This window comes from Ochotona curzoniae, unplaced genomic scaffold, assembly GCF_017591425.1.
Source record: "Ochotona curzoniae isolate NIBS_2020 unplaced genomic scaffold, NIBS_Ocur_1.0 contig_21, whole genome shotgun sequence".
NCBI classification, from domain to species: Eukaryota; Metazoa; Chordata; class Mammalia; order Lagomorpha; family Ochotonidae; genus Ochotona; species Ochotona curzoniae.
This window is the reverse complement of record NW_024465322.1, coordinates 4828479-4853763: the sequence shown is the minus strand read 5'-3', so window position 1 is coordinate 4853763 and position 25285 is coordinate 4828479. Positions and strand designations below refer to the sequence as shown.

The window sequence follows — 25285 nt, the reverse complement described above, 5'->3', positions numbered from 1 at the left end:
TTAGCAGTCCTCCACGTCCCCCGCACAGATGGCCAGCAACGCCTTCTCATAGTGCCCCGAAGCAAAGTGCTGAAACATGCAAAGCATTTGAGATAAAATTATCAGTCTCTATAAAAGACTGTCCCTGAACTGCCAAGTCAGCTTTCCCAAATTATTCCCTTTTTTTCTTTTTCACCTAAAGATTTGTGCTTTCCTAAGAATTGTTCCCAGTGAACGTGACTGAAAAATAATGCATCGCAGTTTCAGAAATGATGAAATGAAGGTCATAAAAAAATCCCGCTCAGGAGACTTACCCTGATATCGTGAAAGAGGGATTTCCCGTATCTTTCTTTATATCGTTTTCTGATGGTCATCAAGTCTATCTCACTTCTAGCAATCAGGATTCTGATGACGGTTTTATTATGGAAACCAAAGTCCTAAAAGATGCAGAGGGACAGGGGGCTCGCTTGAGGAAATCGGGGTCTCCCTCACGTCAGTCTGTCCAGCATAGACTTGGCTCTGTGCGGGAGTTACTGGCTCTTGTCCTGATCCTCGAACGCTGTGCCATGGCTCCACGACACAGTGCTCAGCCTGGTACGGAGGCTGTCCCTGGAACTTCTCCAACCTAGTTCGAGTGCACCTGCTGTGAATCACCCTTTCGCACCCACCCGATGTCACTGTGCCATCATAGGTCACCGTCTGGATTGGTTCTGACTCCCAACCTTTCACCCTGATTCTGCCGTTGTTTCTCGGCACCCTTCCTACCATCTCAGTCACACTTAACGCTTTAGACGGCAGATTTCACCACGCCGTCTTTCTAGTAAATGCTTCGGAGGTGAAGGAATTGGAAAATCTAGACTTTACCAGTTTGACATTGGCATAACAATGACAGGTTTATTCTATAATCTTGCGATTGTTGAGACATTGTAAAAGTGAGAATTGGGGATTGAAATACTTTGTGATTTAAATTCAAATAATGAAAAATACAAGATCAAGGGCCAGCGGCTACTTGCAGAAATAATGATGCTTGACAAATATGTACAAGTATTTTCCAAATGAGGAAATGGTGCCCTCTAGTGGCCAGTAAGCATAATGCACTTTTTGATCGTTGTTGGAGATAATGGATGTCACAATTTGAGGTGATTGAAATAAAACCGTCAGAAAGTTACACTTGTAACTGGTACTAAGGGACGATACCATTGTGACAATTTGGGGGTGAAAAGGCAGGAGGGTTAAACAGTGAGGTGAGGATGAACCCCTATATCTACAAGAATGTATCGCGGAAGAATAAAGAAGAAATGAATGATCTAAGCAAGTTTCCAAATCTAGATTGCAGCTCATTAATTTAGGCCTTGGAGAAAATGCAGGAAGACGCTGTGGTGTTTGAGCGGAGCTACGATCCCTCAGACCAACATTTGACACCCGAGGTCCTGCCGTGTGACACATGCAATCACTTGACTGTTCTCTCGTTTGTCCTCCCGGCTGTCTGTGAGTTGGTACCCCCTCCTTCTCCCCGTATGACAGATGTACATAAAGGATTTGACTTTTTCGTGCTTAGAAGAAGTGGCCTTGAATTTGAGCGATATCAGGGAGATAGAGATCATCTCCCACGGTCAAGTGAAGCTTTCTTCTGTTGTTGAGTGCTCGATCTTGTAGAGCAAGGGATTGTGGAGCTCATCGCATAGCGTGGCTCAGTGCGCTAGTTTACTTCAAATGCAATCACATCGGGCTTTTTTCTAAGAGTCGGAGAGGGGCAGACACGAGGAGGCTACACCAGCTTTCCTTTCTGACCTAAGTTCTTCTTGTGAACGAGTAAATATTTTACTTACAAGATAATCATAACAATATCCCTGAATATGAGTATGTTTTTCCAGCGTGCTGGCTGCATTTATGGAGTTGTTGACCTGTAAAAATTACTTCGGGGATAGAACTGGCCACTAAAATTGCTGTGTTATGGACCTTCTAATAGTTTCTGAGTTTTCAAGGTTCTTTCTCTCCCATGCCTCATACGTATGATTATATATATATGAAATTTTTTTTTCTAAATATTTTTTCATGCACACCATGGATAAAGTGTGTAGTGAGTACTTTAAAAAGTTTGTGAAAAAAAATGAAATTAAAATGTTAAGTTCATTTTGGTGCAAAAAAAGTAATAAAAACTAGGCATAGTTATTTTCATAGTGTGCATTTTACACTAACTTCTCAAAGACTCCATGAATGTACGGATTTCAAAAAATTTGGCACCAACAAAAATGTATCATTTAAATCCATATAAATGAACCTTCTGAAGTCTTTGCTACTGTCTGATGTACTGTTTGTTTCCTTGAACAAAATGTTCTAAAAATGCAGTTATTTTCATTATAAAGTATGAAAGATGCCACTCCATTACAAAAATGACTTAGTCTTTATCATTCTCAAGCTCTTTCTGTAACTACTTTTGGAAAGCAACTCTTCCTGTTGAAAAATATCCGCTGAGATTATTTTGCGTTTTTAAACCCCAGGAAAGCAGCGATTCCTTGCCGAGAATATGCAATGTTTTGACAGTTTTCTTCTAGTGCCACATGGTTTGTACGTCCAAAAGCATAATAGGGGGTCTTTGCAAATAGAAAGCATTTTGTATTTGCCAGTTTCTGGGGATGCTCTGAAACGCTAAAGGACATGGGCGATGAGAACCTTCTAGAAGCACACCTCTTAGCTGCCTCAGGCTGATCCAGAGACCACATCAGGAGGTTTATGTCATAGGTCTTCCGTTGCACAACTTGCTTTTGCTTTTTCCTTAGAGCATATATTATTTGTGCTGTACCTGTTTACCTACAAGTTCAAGCATGGAAATCGACATTTAAATAATAGAAGTAAAAAAAAAAAACAGCTACTTGAGAAGATATTAAATTTCTGAAGAAACTTTGAAAAAATATGTGGGTGTTACTTACATGGATGGCGCTGTGCAGTCTATAAGCAAAATAGCCTGGTTTGTCTCGAACACAGAGGACTAGGAGAAAGCAGAGGGTTGAAAGAAACGTTTTTTTTCCCCTCATTACAATCCTCACGGTGAATTGCAGCACTTGGAGCAGTGGTCACACTTGGGCTAGTCGATGATACCCACGCGAGCCCATTCCCCGGCGCCACACAGAATTAGGGCCGGGAGTTACTGCAGGAATGGCTCATGCCTGCCTGTCTAGGAAAAGGACTCCCCCAAGGACTTTCTGAAGAACCCAAAGAAATGTCTTATTTTCTGCACACACTCCCTTGCCCTGCACTACTCGCTCCTGCAGGTGCCCACGGATTTCTAGAACAAGCTGTTCAGACAAGACGCTGCAGGCGGAACACCCAGCCAGCGGCACCAACGCCAACGAACAGACGTCAGCTCTTGCCTTGGGTCTCTGAGAGTGAAGGGTTTTGTGTCCAAGTCTTATCATGCCTTTTTTCCTCTCTTCCCTTTTTTCTTGAGTCCACCCATGGCTCTTTAAAGCACCCACATTCATGCCACAATCTCTAGTTTTTGCCAAGTGTTAGTCTTTGGAGACTCTTTCTCTCTGACTGGTTAGATTCCTGCGCTGTTTGATTCAGGGTTGCATGCTTCATTCAGAACCTCATTTCATCTTCGTCTTTTTCTTGGAATGCCATTGGTTCCTAGTAGAGGAGCCTGTGCTCTTTGCAAACTAAATAAGTGGAGCTTCGAACAGACCGAGAGCATCAGCATTACGACTGCATGTCCCGTTAATGCGGGGTTCCTTGTGACACAGCGGCCACGCAGCTCATGCATCTTCCTGAACCCTGCTTTTACTTCCTCGTGGATTTGTGAGTGTTCGGAAATTGCTTAAGAAGAACACGTAAGTGTTGTAACTAGCCTACACCAGTTTTAGGAGTCACTCAATCAAAACTGCCATAGCATTAGGAGACCCAAGAGCCTTAGTCAATTTTGTCATACTGAATAAAATTCAGTTGGTGGGCCCAGCGCAGTAGCCTGGTGATTGAAATCCTTACCTTGCATGCCTGGGATCCCCAATGGGCACCGGTTCTAATTCCAGTGGCCCCGCTTCCCATCCAGCTCCCTGTTTGTGGCCTGGGAAAGCAGTTGAGGATGGCCCAAAGCCTCGGGACCTTGCACCTGCATGGGACCGGAGGCGGTTCCAGGCTCCTGGCTTCAGATCAGCTCGGCTCTGGCCTTTGCGGCCACTGGGGGGATGAATCAGCGGATCTTCCTCCCTGTCTTTCCTCCTCTCTAATGTATCTGACTTTCCAATGAAAATAAATAAATCTCTTTTGAAAAAACTTAGTTGGTGACGGCATACACCCAGTAGAGTCAATTAATGAGTAACGAGTGAAATGATCGCTTCTAGCAGGCCGAAGACCGTCAAACAGCATTCCTCTGTCGTTCAAACAAGCCCTTTGATTGTGAGCTTGTCATCTCCTTTCTAACCATGAACGCAGTGATCACGCTTGAGTCTCTGCTCCAATACGTTTGAAGGACAACAACTCTGTCTCTCTTGCTGCTTCTCCCCCTTCCGCAGTGTCTTCAGCAGAGGTCAGAGCAGTGATGCTCAGATAACGAAGCGGCTATTTTCTCAGATTTTGACGCCTGCTGTTTTCTCTCTCTGCCTTGTGGTCCATATTGGAGGGAGAGGGCTGTCAGGTTTGGACGACATGGGTCCTGGGGTCGTGACTTTGTCGCTTGTCAGTCGGTATATGTTGGGCGGTGACCTCCTTTGGCTTTGTTTGAAAAAGGAGAGGTTTTGATGTGACACGTGGTTATTCGATTTTTCTGAGAATTTGCTGGAATTTACTCACCTTTCTGGTAGAAAAATATAAAGATACAGTCATGTACTCCTTCAGGAGTTCTGTAAAGTCTATCCAACCATTTTCATGAAAACTTACCTTAAAACTCCTTTCCTAAATGAACCGTGACCAACTCTCCCGCCCTTCCTCCCCCAACAATCCAAACAAGAAACAAAAACCCCTTTTTCCTCTGGAAGGCAGCCACGTGGCTAGCGTCGGTGTGCTGATAAACACGGCAACAGGAATCCGGAAATGTCATTAACCTTGTGAGGACTGACTCCTGAGAGAGCATCTGGGAGTGCCAGCTTAGTGAGAGTCGGCCATGACTGCATTAAAATCATCAGCTTGGCCGTGCGGTGCATTCTGCCCCTGCAAGCCTTTCTCTTGGTAGCATTTGTGTTCCTTCTAAATAATTGTATTAAAGGGAAAATACTCAAGCCAGAACTCTTCCACACACTTTCAGTTCAGTCTGGGCCAGTCGAAGATTTGTGGTGGGTCCTACGGGTCTGCTAAGTCTGGTGTAACTGATCACTCACCAATTGCAACCAGCAGCTGCTGGAAGTATCCATCGTAGCAATCATTGATAGCATCCACTATATCTTGCCCGGAGATGTTTTGAAATTCCTGGAAAACTTCAACAAATGGATAGAATTCAAGGGAGATTTAAAATATATATATATTTCATAACAAGTTGTGATTACATTGCTATAATAGTGAAGGTGAATATTTTATGTGAAGTCATGGATACTACTACTGCTGTTGATTGTGCTTGAAGAGAAACAAGTGCTGTTGGGAAAGTCTAGCATAAATCTTGGACTTCTGTTCTCCTGGGGAACAGCTGCTACTTCCGGCGGGATCCACCGGCTCACTGTGGACTTAAATTTCCAGTGTGGAGGCAGGGGCCTAAGCCCTTGGGCCACCCTCCACTGCTTTCCCAAGTCCATTAACAGGGAGCTGGAGATACAAACGAAACAGCCAAGCCTAGAACTGCAGGTGGAGGGTTCGCCTGCCATACTCTGGCACCTGCCCCCAGTAACAGCATGCTGCCTCAGCGTCGACGAGACCAACTGAAGCTGTGTTTTCACTTTTGTTTCCGAGAAAGGGCAAAATGCAGTGAAATTAGGGGAAAGTCAAAGTGCATGCTGGTTTGAATGACTCTCTAAGACAAATAGGACTGTGTCCCCATCACATAAACCATGCCAGTAATAATGACCTTGACTCATTATGAGCTCACTAAACTATGTTCATCATATGTTTTTTTGAGAAAGCATACAGCATGACTAACAGGAAATAGCTAATTTTTTAGTACCTTCCTCATCAAAAATAGTTATCCCCTTTTGAAGGTTCAGTATTTTGAAGTTTATACAATTCAGCAAATGTAAAAAATAAAATCATAGGGGGAACTTTACCCCCTGTTAATATCATTAGATGATGTAGATCCGTACAAATAATTCAGAACAAGTGCCCTTGAAGTAAAAGGACTTTCCTTTGGTGTTACTTTTTTTTTAATAAAAATATTTGTTTTAAAAGAAGAAAGAAAGTGAAAGAGAACTTGATCTTTAATCCTCTGGTTCGCTCCTCAAATGGCCAAAATGGCATGGTCTATGCCAAGCCAGAGTCAGGAACTTCGACAGGGTGGAGTGGCAGGGATTCGAATAATTGGGCCATCACCCTGCTGCTTCTTGGGTGCGTTCACAGGGAACTGAAACACAGAGGACCCTGGACCCCAACTGACGCTCGATGTGGAATTTAGGAGTCACAAACGATGGCTTAACCCCTGTGTCTCAGTGCCAGCCACACTAAAGCTTGGGGTTGGTTTGATTGTTTTTGTCCCATTATCAGTCTGGCAGCTGGAAAGGGCCCCTGCTAATCCTTACCCAGCCACAGCTGCTGGTAGCTCTTGTTGCACAGGATCATTTGCAGCATGGTTTTATGTGCCCCGGTCTTCTGCTGGCACGCCTCCCACAGCACCTGAAACAGCGCACAGCCCACAGATGCACCAGACCCGCTCAGCCACCGTCACATGGGCTGTGCTCAATCAGGGACGGAGCGGGCTCCAGTTACCATTGCATCTTGGGCAGCCATGGCAGGGTCCGCGTAACCCTCCTCTCTGGTTCCCTATAAATAAGAGCAGATGTCCCTTGTAAATATCTTAATGAAGATTGGGACAAAAAACCAAAAACCAAAAAAACAAAAAACAAAAACTCCTGAGCCCGCCAAACAGGTCAGTCCTGAGCAAATTCTTTCCTTCCCTGGAGTAAGTGTTTTCTTAGTCCATCATATTCTCTGCATTCGTGCCCCTTTCTCTTGGCGATCTTAGCCATTCCCATGGCTCTGGATTGCTTCTCTCTGCTCTCCCCTGTGTGTAGCGTACCAATACCCAGTTCTTTACTCGACTGAACTTGTACTAGGTGTGTTTCTGCTTGCCAACTCAACTTCTCCACTTGGCTCTGCTTTATCCAGCTCCTGGTCTCGCTCCATCTCGAAAGCTTCTTACACCCCCACTGCCGATGTCTTAGTTTCTTACCACACCCTGTGTCTGCTGAGACTGTAAAACTGGAATTCACATTTGGTCCCCTCCTCCTACTGATTTGGATAGCCCATGTCCATTTTCTCAAGAAGCAACATAAACATTACTTCCAAAACACATGCTGGGTCTGGGCACTTTTCACACCCACCTGCACTCTCATCTGGGTCCAAGCCAATGTCATATCATCGTTCTGTTGAAGATACAGACCCTCTGCAGGCTGCTGTTTCTACCTTCCTTCCAGTATGTTCTCAGTCTAGCCGCTATTGCGATCTTAAGATCACCTCATTTCTTACTTAAAATGCAGTAAGACTGTACTCTCCCCCATTTCCTCCAGACTAAGAGTTGAAATCCTAAACTTGGCTGCAGGATTAGATCCCATCTCACCATCACTTCTCTCACTTCATTTACTTTCCCTGTCTGTAGTCCATTTCGTTGGCTTTCGTGTATGGCACCAAAAGGCCTCTTAGCTATTCCTCCAATCCTTAGAGTTTTTCTAGAATTATACCCTTTTTCTGCAATTGCCTACTATACCTATTCATTATCGACCTACTGTTTTATCCAAATCTTTCCTCAAATTTCATTTTCTCCATAAGACCTCTTCTTATCAACCTGCTTACAACACCTGACTGCTGTGTTTTCATCCTCTTCTAAAATTCTTTGTAACATGGCTGCTTTTTTTAGATTTACGGTTCATTGTCCATTCCCTCTTGCTGGACTTGAAACAACTTGGGGGCTGGAGTCTTTGTTTCTCAATTATCTAAAATTACACTTGGCACAGTGCAGGAATTCAGGAAGTCATCATTGGAAAGACCCTCACAGATAGCTGACTTCAAAGATCAAGGAACAGATGTGGGGAGACTTTTCTGGATCAATGAGTTTTCCTCTGTAACCTCCAATGTCTCTAGATCACTAAACATACTCCTACCCTGGCAGAGTTTGTGAGAAAAACAAGAATTTCCTTCCACTCTGACATGTTGTTTAGAAAGATACAATTTTACAACGTTTATCTTTAATTGGTGCCCATCTGTTTATTTGGCAGTTAATTGCCAAAACCACTTAAGATAGAGTGATGGGTTTTTTTTTAATGTAAAGAATTAAGTTTGTGATTTTACTGTTTTTTTATAAAGTCAGATAAGAGTGACTTTTTCATATGAAGACTCCAGTGTAGCCACATGGTATATGTTTTAGGTGCCAGAGATGTGGAATAACAGAGTAAAGGATTTGAATAAGGGGTAAGATAAAAATGTGAAGGGAAGAAATGAAGGGAGGTGACATTTGGTTGAGAATATTCGGGGCAGATAAACTGCAGATAAAGCTCATAGCAGTGACGTCCTCACGGCGCCAGCTTCAACCTGGTGACACACAGCCCTGGGAAGCAAAGTGCAAGTGGACGGTTTCCATTTTTGTCTTGGAAATCTGTGTTCTCCGGGAGCATAACTTTTTTTTTTTTAACAAGTCGATTAATTAATTTCCAAGTGACTAATTTTTCATTGTTTGACAGGTAATTAGAACTTCCATAAGTACGGTGCTCTGAAGGCATATGGGAAGTACCGTGAGCCAGTTTAATGATTGGCATGAAGTGTCCACGAAGAGCCTCTTCCGGCTTGCTTGTATCTTACCAGAAACAGCCCTGTCAGAGAGATACTCTGTATTTTAAGGAACAGATTTTCTCTCTTGGAAAAATATGACCATGGTTTTCTACACTTTCCGTTTCATGAATATCTTAAGGTTCCTATGCTCTAATTCCCCAATCTTCGCTGATTCATCAAAAGGGTAGTGTCTGAATTTTAACGATCTTAAGAAGATGAAAGTTATCAATAGTTTTTTCTTTGATCCTGGAAGTAGGCACGTGGGAAGTCAAGGGTGTGATCGTACATGACAACTCAGGAATAATAGAATATTTGTATTGGGAGGAAATTGACAGAATATGAGTTCACAGCCCTTTACCTATAGGGCAGAAACCCGAGCCTCAAGAAAGTGCTAACCCCAGGGACATACAAATAAATTGTAGGAGTCAGGAGAAAAAGATACGTGTCTTGTTGTTCTATGTACATGTACCTACACACATGTAAACAGGTACAAAAAGAAAGAGAAAGGGAGAGAGAAGGAAAGAGCAGAGAAGTGGAGAGAGAGGAGGGAGGGCAAGGCCCCCGTTAAGCCTTTAGACCTTCTGTGATCCACAACCTTCTACTTTCTGATTCTCTGTTTTTCAATTTCTAATGCGCTTATAGGAATATCCATATTGTGATGTTTTGTCATTACAAAACAAGAAATAGGCTTCTCAGTTGCTTTGTGTGCGTGGCTCAGAAAGGCTAACAAGTCTAGTCACGTAACAGTTTCCAAAGTGAAATCGATCTCTAATCAGAATGATGAATCTTCACCGTGCTATTCCTAGGCGTCTCGGTTTCCTTGGAATGCAGCATTATACCTGTCTCTCTATATATATTCCTTTTCATCATAGATCTTTAAGAGAAATTGTGCTTTATCTGTGCTTGTCTTCTGCCACGCCCGTTTCTGAGTGCTTTGAACACAGCTGATGCCCAGGAGCGGCTGTGCCATGGCATATGCCATAGCTTCCTGATCCGTCACAGGGCAGGGCGGTGTTGGTCGTGCAATGCCGTACCTGGATCAGGTTCATGAGGGTGTCTCTGAAGTGTCCTGAGGTCTCTGCATAAATGTCCTCTTGGAGGTTGTTGTTGTATTCTAGGCAAGAAAACAGCCACATGACAAGCACACTCACTCATCTCCGGCACCATTTGTACCGATGAGCTCTGAGCTAGTTACTGCTGCTGCCCAGGTTGCGAGTGGGAAGTACCAGAAAGACATCAGCCTGTTCCACTTCTCTGTCAGTAAACGGCCTGCCACTGGAATCACTCACCTGGTGACTACATAGAAATGGACCCCTTGTCTTCAAAGTTGATCTGTATTCCAAAAGTAGCATACAGCTCTAAGAGTCAGTTCGCATTCTCTAAAGCAGAATTAGGCATTCCGTTTCTGTGGATTGCCACCTGCCCCACTACCTCTCCCAGTTCCTCTGGCTCATTTTAATATTTGGGGTAAAGATTGTTACATCATCACCCTTAGGAAGCCTTGCCATTCAAATGCAGTGGAGGTGACTGGAGCATTTTCTGGGTGTAACTTCCTGTGGAATGCATTGGAACTTAACGCATTAAGTCTTTTTAAACATAGGACGTTACTGCTTCTACTTTTAGGCCTCTCTCAGAGGAAATGGGATGCCCTCTGAACTGATGAGACTTTTCAGAATTAGTGAAAACAGTCATCTCAGAGCAACTTGTAATGATTTTCCTGGGATAGCTCAACTGGATTCCGCAAGGAATGGCTTTATTTTTTCGTATGACTTAAGTAGTCTTGAATGACTCACACTTGAGATGTAAGAGTTTATCTTAGAGCATTGATTCCAATCCATAGGCTAGAATGCTGCATGCGTTATTTCAAAGCTGTGAAGGTCATAGTTTCCTTACGCAAAGAGTAGGCCTCGCGCATCTGGAAAATCTCTCCATTTGTTCTCGAAGCTAATATATCAATGAGGCAATTCTCATCAGTACCTACTCCCTAGAAAGAAAAAGAAGGGGAGAGCTATAAAGACTCAGGGAGAGCAGCCTGCCTGTGTAGCATACAGTCCCTGGGATATTTTCACAGTTCTGTGCTTGTGTAATGTCAGCACGTGGAAAAACGTGCAAGTCCTTGTCCCTCAAAACGTGTTAGCGAGCATGTAGTCAATTTATTTATGGAAATGACTTTTTTGGCATGAATTATTCTAATCATTGCAAGGTCAACTGCTGATATGCTTGAGTAATTGTTTTTTTTATAAAGGACCGACTTAAGATCATGAAAACTAGAGAAAGATCACATCTATATTTTGTCCCTGATTCTGGCTTAGTGAACAGATTTCTACAAATAATTTTAAAAGGCTCACATGATTCTTAATGCGTCTCCTTCGGTGTATAAGCACCTACTTAGGAGAGGCGAGCCCGAATAGCTCTGGGACTCGTCTCCAGCCTGCCCTTTGGTAGCTCAGCATGGAGCTGACTTGGTGAGTCTGGGGTCCTATAAGAAGAAAGCAGGCTGACCCTAACCATGGACTCTGTAGTCCCTTCCTCTGACCTCAGCATTCCCGTTGTTACATCAGTGCTGACGTATCTCCTCCTCCTTGCCTGCCCCGTTGTGTCAGATATGTCAGGGCATCATGGGATGGCCTCTCTCTCTCTGCAGAAACACCAGTCTGCACCTGCCCCACGTATTTTGGGGGTCAAGTCACTACCTTCATGGCATGCCAGAGTTCATGAGCGTCGTAGGACGGTGGAGGGTACATGAGGCCGACCATGACGTCCTTGAAGTGGTCCGAGAGCTGCTCTTTCAGCACCCCAATCAGGTCCTGTGCAGGCAAAAATAAGGATTGCTAATGTCAGTCGCCCGTGCAGAGAAGCACGTGGGGTCGCTATAGGAACCCTCAGGGACGGCTACCTCTTCCAGATCATTCTATGTGAGAATCAGTCCAACCTCGATTATACACGCCAGAATACTTATGGATTGCGAGCAGTGAGTATTTAAAGATGTCTGATTTAAAAAAAAAAAAAAAAGCTTTGTTTATTTGAAAGGCAGAGTGACAGAGTCAGAGAAAGAAATCTCCCATTTGCAGGTTCACTCCTCCAATGGCCAACATGACTAAGACTGGGCTAGGCTGAAACCAGGAGCCAGGAACTCCAGCTGTCTCCCTAGTAGGTGTCAGAGACGCAAGTCGTTGGGCCGTCCTCTGCTGCTTTCCCAGGCACATTAGCAGGGAGCTTGACTGAAGTTTAAAGCAATGTTTCAAACTTCAGTCCTTCAATCTGAAGGATTGAAACCAGCGCTGGTCCTTTCTGAAAGCTGCAGGCAGGGCCATTTCCAGCGCGGTGTTAGCCTAATTGGACCGACCAGCAGTGCAAGGTTCTCTGAATTCCATTGGGCATGCAGGGATGAGTTTGAGAAAGAGTTGCAGTCACTGTGAGCTGAAGACACAACACACACAGACTGCACACACGCACACACACACACACACACACACACACACACACACAGGGGAAGGAACGGAGGCCTCACCCGGCCATACATGCTCTGGTAGGCCTCGGCAATCATGAGCCTCTGGGCGTTGCAGCGTTGAGTCAGGATGTCAATCAGCAGGTCTTTGTCACAGTCTGGGAAAAGCAATATTTGGGGATTAGTCGAGGAGCTCTCAGTAGTTTAGGAAGGACCGGTGATCTTGAGATCAAAACGATGCAAATGAGATCAGGAGAAACCCACCCTCCCTAGCTCTCCTCTCCCCGACCCCCTCTGTTCCAGGGGCGGTGCATCTGATTGGGAGCAAGCTGTGTTGCTTGGCAAACAGGAAGAGATCTGATTTGGCTGAAGTGAAAAACAGACGTGTCGGAATTCAAAGCAAGGCAAGGACCGAGATGGGCATTTCCATCTGAGATGAGGATTTCTTTGGTTGGGGTTGTCAGCTGGTGTCTAGTAACGAGGCCTTGTACGTGTCAGACACACGTGCTCAGATCAGGACTGTCACTGCCGACTGCTTCTAGTATTTTCTTCTATTTCTACTTCCTTGCCTCACTAAAAAAAAAATCTTTTTTTTTTTTACCTAGCACACTAGCTATTTTGCAAGCACAGCGGAGTCTAAATACAAGGTAAAACCATAAAAAAATAGATTTTAGTAAAATTATTAGACTTACCAAATCCTTGGAGTGCGCCTCCCAGCATTTGGGCGTCCATTACTGGGTTAAAATTAGGAGCCGGGAAGATGGTCCCTTGCACCTGGTGGGAGAGTGTAAGGATATGCGTAATAAGTTTCAGCATTTTTTTTTCAGATAAATGGAAATTAAAATTTATATTTCTAGTAAAACATTAAAAATTTCCCCTTGTTTTTGAGAGGCAAGGAGTCAGGCAGAGGGAGTTCTTCCATGTACAATTTTTTGGGTTTTTTTTTTATTCCCCAGATGGTTGCAGTAGCCAGGACTTGGACCGGAAGCTGGGAACCTGGACCTGAATCGGTGGGGCAGGAACAGAGGCGCTTGACCAAATGCCTGCTGCCTCCCATGGAACTGTAGGTTGAAGCTGGATTCTAAATGGAGGAGCCAGGACTCAAGCCAGACATTCCAAAATGGGGTATAGGTGTCCCCAGTGGCAGTTGAACTGTTGTGCCAAATGCCCATCCCTTACTTGTTTTAATTCGTATAAAGTATATACACACAAGTCTAATAAATGAATATTCTGGTTGTATGTTAATTGTAGGCAGTGACAAGGGTCCCAGCGCAATAGCCTAGTAGCTAAAGCTTTCACCTTGAACGCACCAGGATCCCATATGGTTGCTGATCTAATCCCAGCAGCCCCACTTCCATCCAGCTCCCTACTTGTGGCCTGGAAGGACAGCCAAGGATGGCCCAAAGCCTTGGGACCCTGCACCCTCGTGGGAGACCCAGAGGAGGCTCCTGGCTTTGGATTGGCTCAGCTCCAGCCATTGCGCTCACTTGGGGAGTGAACCATCAGATGGAAGATCTTCCTCTCTCTGTCTTCTCTGTATATCTGCCTTTCCAATAAAAATAAATAAATCTTCAAAAAAAAAAAAAATGCAGACGTGTGAGATCCTGAGGAGGTCCCCCTGCCTGCTAACTGTCGTATCCTTGACTGCTCAAAACACATCCACTTCAGAAGCAGGAGCTACGATACCGCCAAGGGTTCATGACTCGAACCCTTTTTTGCTGAGAAGGGATTGTCACTCTGCCCGTGGATGTTTACTTTTCCCTGCCCAAGCCACATGCTTGATTAAAGAGCAGGTGCCGAAAGGTACACGCAAGGCGTGCCTGCCCCCCGTTACGGATGCCTTTATCATCCATCACCTGCGTGTCTGTATTCTTACCTGCCCTTCGTAGGAATGATATTTCTGGTCTGGTAGCTAGATGAATGTCTAGAGAAACATACACATGTGTTCAGAGTCTCTGAAGACTTGAACGGTAATTCCAGACGGTGACAAGTGTGATGTCAGCTACAAAGCAGTGAGGCAGCTGGAAATGACGCTATGATTGAAAGGTTTTTTTAAAGCCATTAATAGCAGAGTTAGGTATCTGCCAGGGTTAATGTGCTTGTTTTTTGTTTGTTTTGTTTTGTTTTAGTAAGTTGAGAAATATTACTACAATGCTTTCGATTCTGGCTTATTTGAAGATACCACACATTTTCAGCTAAGGGCTAGGAAGATAAAATATACTGAAGCTTTCAGCAACTTTATTATGAACTTGCCACAAAATAAAGAAGAAAAGTTGATCCCGAGTAGTTGTGAATAAAGTTGATCCACCTTTACCCGTACTAGAAGCACATAAAACCTATTATCTTTTCTATAAATTACTTTTATTTTTGCACATGATATATGTCATGGCCTATTAATTTTTTTTCTGGGTTCATCTAGCTTAATGACCCAAACGTCTGGTGACATTAATAAAAGCGTAACTGAGAAGGAATAGGTTCAAAACTGTATTGTATATGTGATGATGACCAAGAAAATGGGCTCTAAGAAGCATTTGTTCACTTGTCCTGTGATAAGAAATAGTATAAGCTATGAGCAAAGTTTTAAGATTGCAGGTGAAATCCTAAAATACTTGAGAAAAATCCAGCAATTCCTTCTTTTTGCATGGATCAGGTGGAGCTACTTCAGATTACAGAGAATTTGTACTGACAGAACTGCATAGTAAAGAGACTGCCTGACCTGGGAGTTTCAACAGCAGAATGACAAATCAGTAAGTAATGCCCTCTAAATGGTTTCTTTGTGCATTTTTCAACTCCGCCTAATTCCAGAAATGCATGACTTATTCCAAAGAAATTATGATTCATAATATTCAAACATAATTCTGATGACTTCTATTGATTTTCTGAAATGAGCTTTTGAACCTGGTAAATTGCGATAATCTAATGACTTTCTTCCTGTACTGAGTGTTATTAATGGGTTGGCTAATTAAGATCAATAATACAAAAATATTATTAGCTGTGGTTTCTGTGTCCACTGAGGAGCTTAAAACTTCCATGGTGTTTGCTTTTGAAGATAGATTTGGGTTTAAGTGAGTATTTACTTAAAAGAACATGATATATTCCTTGCAAAGGTAAAGATGTAACTTAAAAAAAAATTCCAGGTAGTTTTATAATCATCTAGAAAATTCTAACATTACAGAGGAACTAATGTGTCTAGAGAAATATCTGCCACAGGATCTTAGTCTGTGTTCTAAAAGCACTTGGGAAAATGTCAATGATTCTACTAAGTTGTATTAATTTTTTTATTGTTCTTGCTGTTACTCAGAGAAGTTGCGAGTCTGGATCAAAGGCTATTGTTAAAATGTTCTCTTTGGGGATTTTACTTTCTATTCCATTACTTTATTCAGTTTCAACGTGATATGATTTTTCTGCACAGGGCAGTGTCACAGGAGGGCACTTTTTTGGCAGTCTTCCAGAGAGATTCCCAGTTCTTAGAAGTGGGAGCAAGGCTGGACCCGTGGGACCAGGAAGAGGCTCGTGCACAAACTTTGGCAGGCGATAATTACAAAAGATACAAGAAAAAGAGTCAGGTTGAGCTTTAAACCTTCACTCCCTCCAGTCCGCAGGCCTTCCCCCCTCCCTGCCTCCCACATTAACCAGAGAACAAAGTTTGCATGGACTGCGAAGGTACGTAGCTAAAGGAGTCTGGGGTTCATTTCCAAGTACCAGGTTCAGATGCAAATTCATAAGAGGTTGTCATTAAAGCTGTCACATCGGATGCCGTGAGCCTGAGAGTATCGATGAGAAGGGCAGAGCAGAGTCTCCAAAATGTGGCTCTGGAATACTGCTAGCGAAAGTGGTGCCTTTGTATCTAGATACCAAGATGAGGAGCGCGAGAAGAAGGTCGTGGCTCCTGGTTGCACATCAGCTCAGCTTCGGCCGATGTGGCCATTTGCATAGTAAGCTAGAAGATGGAAGAGCTCTCTCTGTAAAACCCGCCTGACAAAAAGAAATAAATCTTAAAAAAAAAAAAAAAAAAGAAAAGATGAGAGGTGAGAACTGGGCATGGGATTCTGCCATGTGAAAGTCACTGCCTACCATATTAAAACATTGGAAGGCCCGGCATGGTAGCCTAGCAGCTAAAGTCCTCACCTTGCATGCCCCGGATCCTATATGGGTGCCTGCCTGTGTCCCTGTGACCCCACTTTCCAGCCAGCTCCTTGCTTGTGGCCTGAGAAAGCAGTCAAGGATGGCCCAAAGCCTTGGGACCCTATACCTACGTAGGAGACCTGGAAGAAGCTCCTGGCTTCGGATCAGCTCAGCACCTTTAATTTTCTAGTCCCAAACCGTCACAAAGCCTCAGTCAAGGTTGAGGCCAGGCATGGCATGATTCAGAACGCAAGTTGAATCAGTGTGTAAAGTTCAGAAAATGTGGTTTTGTGATATGAATGTAATCTGAAGTAGGAATAACCTTTTAGTAATATTTGTTCAGTTAGTCAGATTGCCGATAAACAATCAAAGCTAGATTTCTTGGATGGAATTTTTCCTCTCAGAAATACCTTTCCATAGGGGGGAAAAATCTGCTTTAAAAATAAATCCTGTTTCTCAATAGTCTGTGGCCACAGGCCATTTTCTTAGCCTCTAGTCACTCCTGGGGAACACAGGTGGTCTTGAAAAAGTTCATGAGGAATGGGTACTACAGAAAAAAATATGCATGGATTCCAAATTATTTTTGCACCGAAATAAATATATTTTTTAATTTTTTGGATAATTCCCATGAGCCCTGAATTTATTTCTTTTTCCTAGAAATCATGGATTTTATTTAAAGAAGCAGAGTGAAGGAGAGAGAGAGCAAAAGTGGGCTGCGATGCCCACCGTTTACTTGCAGACACCTGCCCGGTCTCCGGGCCAGGGCTGAAGCTGAGAACCAGGTCTTCCATGTGGGTGGCAGGAATCCAGTGTTTTGAGCCAGTGTTGCTGCCCCCCAGGTCTGCATTAGCAGGAAGCTGGATGAAGGAGCCAGAGCCTCGTACTAGACTCAGGTATGCCAGTGTGGGACCCGGAGATCTCGGCCGCTATGCCAGTTACCTGTGTGTGATGCATAGAACGCTTTGCCATCACTACATGAAATCCATCGTTGGAAGTCGATACGTGTGCCGTCCTGATTGGGCTAAAATGCTGCATGTCTTATTATCTGCGATAGGTGCTGTCTAACTTGCCATTGCCTGACTTGGTGCTCTTGCGCCGTGTTGGGGCAAACGCATGGAATCTGATAAAAGCGTTAGGTTGCTTTTAACGCTGCTGTGATGAACATTCTTGATTTAGCTAGTGAATAAGGGGCAGGCATTGTGACACAACAGGCTAAGCCACTGGAGCATCAGCACCCCGTCCTGGAGTGCCAGACACAAAGTGTGGCTGTTCCATTTCCCATTCAGCTTCCTGCTCTTTCAGAATCTGGGAAGAACAGTGTTCAATGACTTGGGCCTCGGGCACCCACATAAAAGGCTCGGCTGTGGCCTGCTTCAGCCCTGGTTGTTGCAAACATTTGGGGAACTGAACCAGAAGGTGGAAATTATTTCTTCATTTCTCCATGCCTTCGTTTCTCTCTCTCTCTCCCCACTCACCCCCAACCTTCATCATTCCTGCCTTTCAAAAAATAAATGAATGGCCGGGTAGGGCCTTTGTCTTAAATTCTTTTACACGAACATAAAGGAAATTTAACATGATTTAAAAAAATAAGAATATGAAGAAGACTCAGGAAATGGTACCAAAGGAACAGAAAAGTAAGTAAGACTTAGTTTAGAGATCATAAGGATATAGTTGCATAACCACATACATAGTAAATAAAATGCTACTATTCTAAAAAGAGGTTATCTGTTGATAGAAAACAGGACAAAATTAGCCAAAATTTCTTTAGAAGCGACAGCTGATGTACTCTAATGAGACAGCAGTATTTGGTGGTAGAGTCTGAGTCCTAGGGCTGTATGGATACTCGGGGTTGGATCTTGGCTTGGACAAGTCTTTTCCCACACAATACTATTTTACAGCATTTTCTCCAGTCCAAGAGAAATATTGCAATAATGCATCTTTGTGAACTATGATTTGCATTTGACTAATTAGTGAACAGAATACATCCACGTTTGCAGGAATCAATATCATCTTGCTTTTCAGTAAGACGCCAGTACATATATAAGGCAGATGTTTATTATTTAAATGATGTTATGTAAGACTCTGTAGAGTAACAAATGAAACAAATGTATCTTCTTTTAAGATTTATCTTGCTTATTTGAAGTGTAAAATGATAGGGGAGAAGAAGAGAGAGAAGTCATGTACAGTTCACTCCCCGAAATGGCTGCCAGCATCGGGGGGCCTGGATCTCCAGCCACCGGGGTCTCCCGTGGGGATTCCAGGACACCAACCGCGTGGGCCATCTCCTGCTGTTTCTCCCAGGCACATTGGCAAGGGGCTGGGTTGGCAGCTAGAACTTGAACTGGGATGCCAATGGGGAAGGGGGCAGCTTGCAGCCCTGCTTCACAGTTCTGACCCCTGTATCTACCACCTCGGCGTGAGAGACTCCAACCACCCTTCTCATTGGTGGTCGTCTCACCGCAGCATTGTAGGAGATGGTTCCAAGATCATACACGCATATCTCTAACAGAACACAGCAGCTTTTCCCTGGTTCTCACCTTCTGTGTGATTATAGTTAACTTTCCTATATTTCACAGCCATCCAGTTTAGTCCTCATCTACACAATGAGACATTTCCCCGAGAGAGGGCTGGTCTCTTGAGAACGCCACATTCCAAATGGAGATTAAATCGATGAAATTGGCCTTGAACAGGGATCTCTCTCATAGCAAATCTTTATCACTTGGCCTATATATTTTATATAGAAAATGCTTTAAAAGTGCGTCATGAGACCATTTTACCAGTTTCTCAGAATAAACACAGAAGGCTTGCAGTTTTGCATATGCTCACCCTGAACTCTCCCCATTGCTTTTGGTGTGTGCTCTGGAATCATAGCAAATCACTACAATCATTGAAGTTTGTTGTCATCATTTGCAATAATCCCCAAATATAACTTAAATATTCTCTGAGTGCTTAATACATTTATGTAAACAGTAACACGAGGCTCTGCCGTACACAGGATGTAATGCCAATTGGTTCTAAATGATTTTGCTTCATTACACAGAAAGGGAGAAAAACGATAGGATTTTATACATTAAACTCCACTGGCCTTATTGCCTTACCTCTTATTTCTTTCTAGTAAATTATAACTGATAATTAATAAGACAATAATGGCAGCTTTTCTTTTAAAAATGAGACCAGGAAATTTCAGGATGAAATTGGTATTCACTCAATCAATAGTATAGAGTGCAGCTACATTTGAAGTTTAGTTTGAAACAAAACAATTACACTTTCTAAGAATTAACGCTTTGTGAATGACTAAGCTATATAACTTGCATATATGCACACACATATACTTTTGTTTGGCCAAAGCAGTTAATTAAATAATAATGTGATTTAAAAAATAATGAGATATTCTGGAAATTAGTTTCTTTAATATAGCTGAAAAATCAAAAACCAGTTTATATTTAGTTTCCAAAATCATTTGACATGGATACATTTTGAGATAATATGTATTTATGTAGATCAATGTTATTCATGAAAAATTGTTTATCAGAGTAGTTGAATTGAAATGATTCAGGCAAGAGAAAAATATGAAATGAGTAAATTGAGTTAACTATTGCTTAAGGTCAAAATTAACACAGATAATTAATCTTAATTAAATTTAATAGCATTAAATAATTTGAATAATTTAAAGTAAGAACAATGGTGAAAACAACCTTAATTTGTTAATTTTTTATTGAAATGCTATAAATAGTCACATGAAATTATCCCTATCTTTGTGACATTTTTGTCCTTGTCCATTTTTACACTTGTTATTTAAAGTCAAATTAGCATAAACCTATCTTTCTTCTCAAATGTTAAATATTTCCTTCTGGTAAAGTCATCAAAAATCCTGTTTTCTAGTTTAAAAAAAATCTTATGAACAGATATTAATGTAGAGGCAAGAATCTTATCTGAATCCAAATTTTTAGGCTACTTAGAAGAGTATAAACAATCAAAATGCTTCAATTTGAGACTTATTATTATTAATAACCACCTAATAGCTTCATCGAACACCTAGTAATTACAGATTTAATGACAGCATCAATATTTCCTGTTGAAAAGATTCAGTAACACAAGTGGAATTTTGCGCGTAAGGATCAAAGCTTGAGAAAGACTGGGCGTCTTTATAGCAATAACCATTGTACTTACATAGTCCCCACAGAACATTCTGGCAATAGTGGTCAGTTTCAAGGCAGAGAAAAGGACCCGGCAGGCGGCCGTGAAGTCAGAGGGAGCTGAGAGTCACCGGTCAACCAGATTTATACGCCAGGCTAGAAGATGGAGACACGGCTCTGCAGGGCGCCTGACTCAAGATAGAGCTATCGGTTGGGAATGGGCACGACTGCCCAAAATAAATAGAACCATTAGCCTAACCCCTGGCTGTGTGTTGATTTAAGAAATATAAATTAGCCAAATAATGGAGTACAACCTTTTCAAGAAATTGATGACTCACATAAAGTGCAGTTGATTAACTACCTAGTTAATGATTTATTTTCCATTAGCCATTCTTAGTATCCAGACTCTCTTAGGGGGGCTCCAGCCCTGAATTTATATTTTGAGTTGCCGGGTACTTTGTGCATTTATATATATATATATTTTAATTCAAGCTACTCTGTTTGAACTCATGTTTGAAAGCAGTGAATTGCAATAGAAGTACTTGTCTGCCGCAAAAATCTTTGCAGCAGTTTCACCACTGTTTTTCACCTTTAATCCTCAAATGCATTATTTTCATTTTTAAAAAAACTTTATTACATTTTAAGAAAAAAAATGCTTTAAAAATGTTTTCTAAGTCCAATGTAGTGTGCCCAGCGCAGCTAAAGCCCTCACCTTGCATGTGCCAGGATCCCACGTGGGCGCCAGTTTATGACCCAGCAGCCCCGCTTCCCATCCAGCTCCCTGCCTGTGGCCTGGGAAAGCAGTGGAGGATGGCCCAAAGCCTTGGGACTCTGCACCCACATGGGAGACCTGGAGGAGGCTCCTGGCTCCTGGTTTCAGATCAGCGCTACACCGGCCGTTGCAGTCATTTGGAGAGTGAGTCATCAGACGGAAGATCTTCCTCTCTGTCTCTCCTCCTCTCTGTATATCTTGGAGATGCCTTGGGAAGGGAATTCTCAGGAGAGTCTGCTTTACAAAAGCTGAGTTGGTTCAGCCATCGTCTTTGCGTTCGGCTGCCAGCCTAACAAAACGCCAAGTCCCTGGGGCCGCCCAGTTTGGGGAATGATCCACTAAAATCAGAAATATTTTTGTAAATAGCTTGTCTCAGATATTATAATAATAGAAAACTGCTACATATATCACTTTTCTGCCATTGAATGAATATTACAGTACTTGCTTAATGTACAGAAAGTTTAAAAAGACTCTGAAGGAGAGTTAAACAGTTCTTGTTTGAAAGAACAGAACATTGCAAGTTAAGCATCAAATAATGAGCACTCATGCTTCTAGAACCATTTAGTTCGTTAGTGCTAATTTATGCATGAAAATTTGTAAGCAAAATGTATACACACATCTATGCATTTAATCATTGTACGTGCATAGCTTTTGTAGCGTGTAAATAAAACCTACATTTACATAAAACACACTAAAATGACACACACACATACAAAGAGCAGGAGGGTAATAATGTTTGTGTCCTCAAAGGTGCCGCCAGGCTCCCTGCCTGAGACCTGGCACAGTAGTGTAGAGTGGCCCAAGACCCTGGGACCCTGCACCCGCAGGAAGACCTGGAAGAAGCTTAATGACGTAGAATGGCAATAAAATTTTCAAAATTCGTGTACTTTATAAAATTTCAAGAAAGTTGTATCTAACTTTCTAGAAAATTTCAAAGTGTTATGTAACCTTAAAATGTGTTCAGACTTTAATAGGATAAACATGTTTGTAAAAGTTCCAAAACATTTTTGAAAAGTTTGAAAACTTAAGAAAACATCATTGAAAACTGTGCAGCATCTTAGTAAAATTGGCACTGCAGAAGAGCTTTAAAAAAATTTTTTTATACTTTATATGTAATTTTTTTAGGGTTATCCAACAGTGTTTATTGCTTAGAAATTGGATTTCTGGAAATATTGCTTATTTCTGATTAATGTGGCATTGGCTTGGGTAACTTGAAATTATTATTATTTTTTTTTTACATTTTATTAGTATTATTATCATTTTATGATACAGTTCCATAGGCTCCTGGCATTTCCCTTATCCCCTCCCAACTTCCCTCCTCCCCAACCTAGTTCCTCTGTGTCATTACTAAAACTGAATAAAATACAAATGTAAATGTTTCATTGTAAGTCTATCTTTGTCTGGAAGTATAAATGGATATTACATTGTATCCTCACATCTGGATGTTAGTCTCCATTTTACAGCTACTGTACATCCCCTTAAATGAAAAATCATAATACAAAATCAATAATAGAAAGAAAAATAGAAATTAACAATGCATTATAAAACAAAACATGATGTACTTTTTCATAAAATTTCAAAGGTTACAAGCCAGAATGCAGAACTCGTGTATTTCCCTCCGTGGCCACCAGGCGGCACCCCAGCACTGGACATGGACAGCACTGCGCTGCCAGGACAAGCGAGCAGCATGCATGGGAAGACCCACCCTGCCTTGTGGAATGTGCCTTCCTGGACCAGGAACGCGAGAGCTGTCGGCAGGATTGACCCTGGAGAGAGGCCTTAGTCAAGGATGCCTGCTTGGGAGGGAGACGCCTGCTGAGAAGGTGAGGAGCAAGCTTCCCTGGCCCCAGCGTCCTCTAGGGAGGCCGGGGCTGGCCCCCCAACACCTGCTGAGGCATTCCTGGGGACTCAGGGCTATTTGTGTGGCAAATCCTGACCCAGAGCGAGAGTTTAATGCAGCCCGCCTTCCTGTTTTCTTTCAGCATGAACGCACTAGGGAAACACAAAACCCTGGTTTAAATGCCAGTGTACTTTTGTCACCAGCGCTCGAGGGAAAGCATTTCATCTCAGCGGGAGTGACCCCAGAGGAAGCTGGATTCTGCCCCCTGCCCCCCATCTTGGCTCTCTTGACTGAGGCCGTAGGCAGATATGCCTGTCTTTCTGGAATTTTAGGAAACCCAAGAGGGAAGTAACGACCCAGTTCTCCCGGACCCCCAGCTCTCTCCAACGTTCCTATTCAACTGTCTCCAACCTTCCCTTTGAACTGGGGGAGCCTGAGATGGACAGATTTGGGGAGATCTGAACCCCTGAGTGAGATGAGAACTAGGGCCCAACTCTGAAGTTCTCTGAATACCCTGTCTTTGTTGGGACTTTGACCTCAGGTTGCAAGCTCTGGTGTGGACAGCCAACAGTTCTGGGCGTTTACTCGCCCGGTCCAGGCTCCAGGAATCTCAAACATAGCACAGCTTTGAAACCAGACAATGAAACATGCCATTTTTAAGTTGTGTTCCTGGCATTGCTGCTGGACGGAATCTCCAGGTGCAGGTGACAGGGGCCTTGGGGAGTGAGGGAATGGCTGTGTCCCCCCGAAGCAGGTCACAGATACTGTCCAGCAAGGGCAAGGAAGGCCTGGCGGGAGCCAGGAGCCCACTCACTGAGTCTGCACTTGGCTCTAGTTTCCCTCATAGAGAGATAGGAATAAGAACATCATCTCCCTGTGAGGGCAACCTGGGTTGATGCTGGGCACTGGTGTGTGGTCAGTGGTCAGAGGACAAAGGCCCCTCCTTGCGCCCTCTGGTGGCTGAACGTGGGAGTGCACCAGAGCGTTCTGTCCACTGCGCCCTCTGCTCCTTCCCCACAGGCTCACAGCAACCTGCTGCGCCCATCCTAAGCAAAAACTGATGCTCTTTGGGATAGTGAGGACCTGGACAGTCAGTGGGCAGAGGGAGGAATGCGCTGTCCTTGGCCTCCTGGCGGCCCCAGTAGCAGGGAGCTAGATGAGAAGTGGGGCAGCCAGGGCTCACACGGTCACCTTTGCGGCAGTCCGTGTCGCGCCCATGGGATGCCCGTGCAAGCTGACCTCTAACCTACTCTGCATTACACGGGCCCCTGACGGGAACATTTATCTGCCAAACTTCTCTTGCTTTTGATTCTTTTGTGTGTGTTTCAGAGTGAGATTGCTGTAGTTTACAATAAACCTATTGAGGTTTTTGTACGATTCCAAAAGCATCACCCATAACAACTGTACCGTCCGTCTTATGTCTTCAGCAACAATGTTCATACTCCGGGGTGTGCAAGTATCACAAAAAAAAAAAAAAGCAGGAAGTGAGGAGCCAGGACAGGGGAGCCCAGGTCGTCGTCCTGCCTGCCTAGCGACGGGTCAGGAGCGAATGGCCACCGTGTGCGTTGTGAGGCCGCAGTGGGTCTGGCGGCCCGTATCCAGTTCTTAAGCCTTTTGGCTGTGCTGTGCACCTGCGTTGCATCGCGTAACCACGCGAGAGGGAGTCAGTCTGCAGGAGCAAATGAAGACAGGACAGGTGGACGGAGAGTTTATTTTTGTGAAGCTTCGTGGCCTTCATGTGAAGTCTCTGAAAACTTTGCAGGATTGAATCTAGCCGGTTTATCTCAAACAACTTTCATTTTTTAAAGATTTATTTTTTATTACAAAGTCAGACATACAGAGAGGAGGAGAGACAGAGAGGAAGATCTTCCGTCCGATGATTCCCCAAGTGAGTGCAACGGCCGGTGCTACTTCAAAGTGGAGCCAGGAGCCAGGAACCTCCTCCGGGTCTCCCACACGGATACAGGGTCTCAAAGCTTTGGGCCATCCTCCACTGCTTTCCCAGGCCACAGGCAGGGAGCTGGAAGGGAAGTGGGGCTGCCAGGATTAGAACCGGCACCCATATGGGATCCCGGGTGTTCAAGGCGAGG

General features: G+C 43.5%; 1 protein-coding gene across 1 annotated transcript; it reads right to left on the bottom strand.

The window, feature by feature from the left end:
* LOC121150444 (annexin A10) lies at positions 1-20635 on the bottom strand. The gene is made up of 12 exons (XM_040971369.1): positions 20618-20635; positions 13015-13096; positions 12386-12480; positions 11568-11681; positions 10768-10858; positions 9909-9988; positions 6820-6873; positions 6633-6726; positions 5292-5387; positions 2910-2968; positions 294-416; positions 1-69 (listed from the first exon to the last, which is right to left on the bottom strand). The coding sequence occupies exons 1-12, from the start codon at positions 20633-20635 to the stop codon at positions 1-3; spliced, it is 975 nt and encodes a 324-aa protein (XP_040827303.1).
* Between the last annotated feature and the right edge of the window lie 4650 nt (positions 20636-25285).

Excerpts from the sequence above, each read along its gene's own strand:
- LOC121150444 (XM_040971369.1), bottom strand. Across the intron at positions 10,859-11,567 it reads AACTCTGGCATGCCATGAAG|GGAGTAGGTACTGATGAGAA; the intron begins GTAGTGACTTGA and ends TTTTCTTTCTAG. Across the intron at positions 9,989-10,767 it reads GCGCGAGGCCTACTCTTTGC|AATACAACAACAACCTCCAA; the intron begins GTAAGGAAACTA and ends TTTCTTGCCTAG.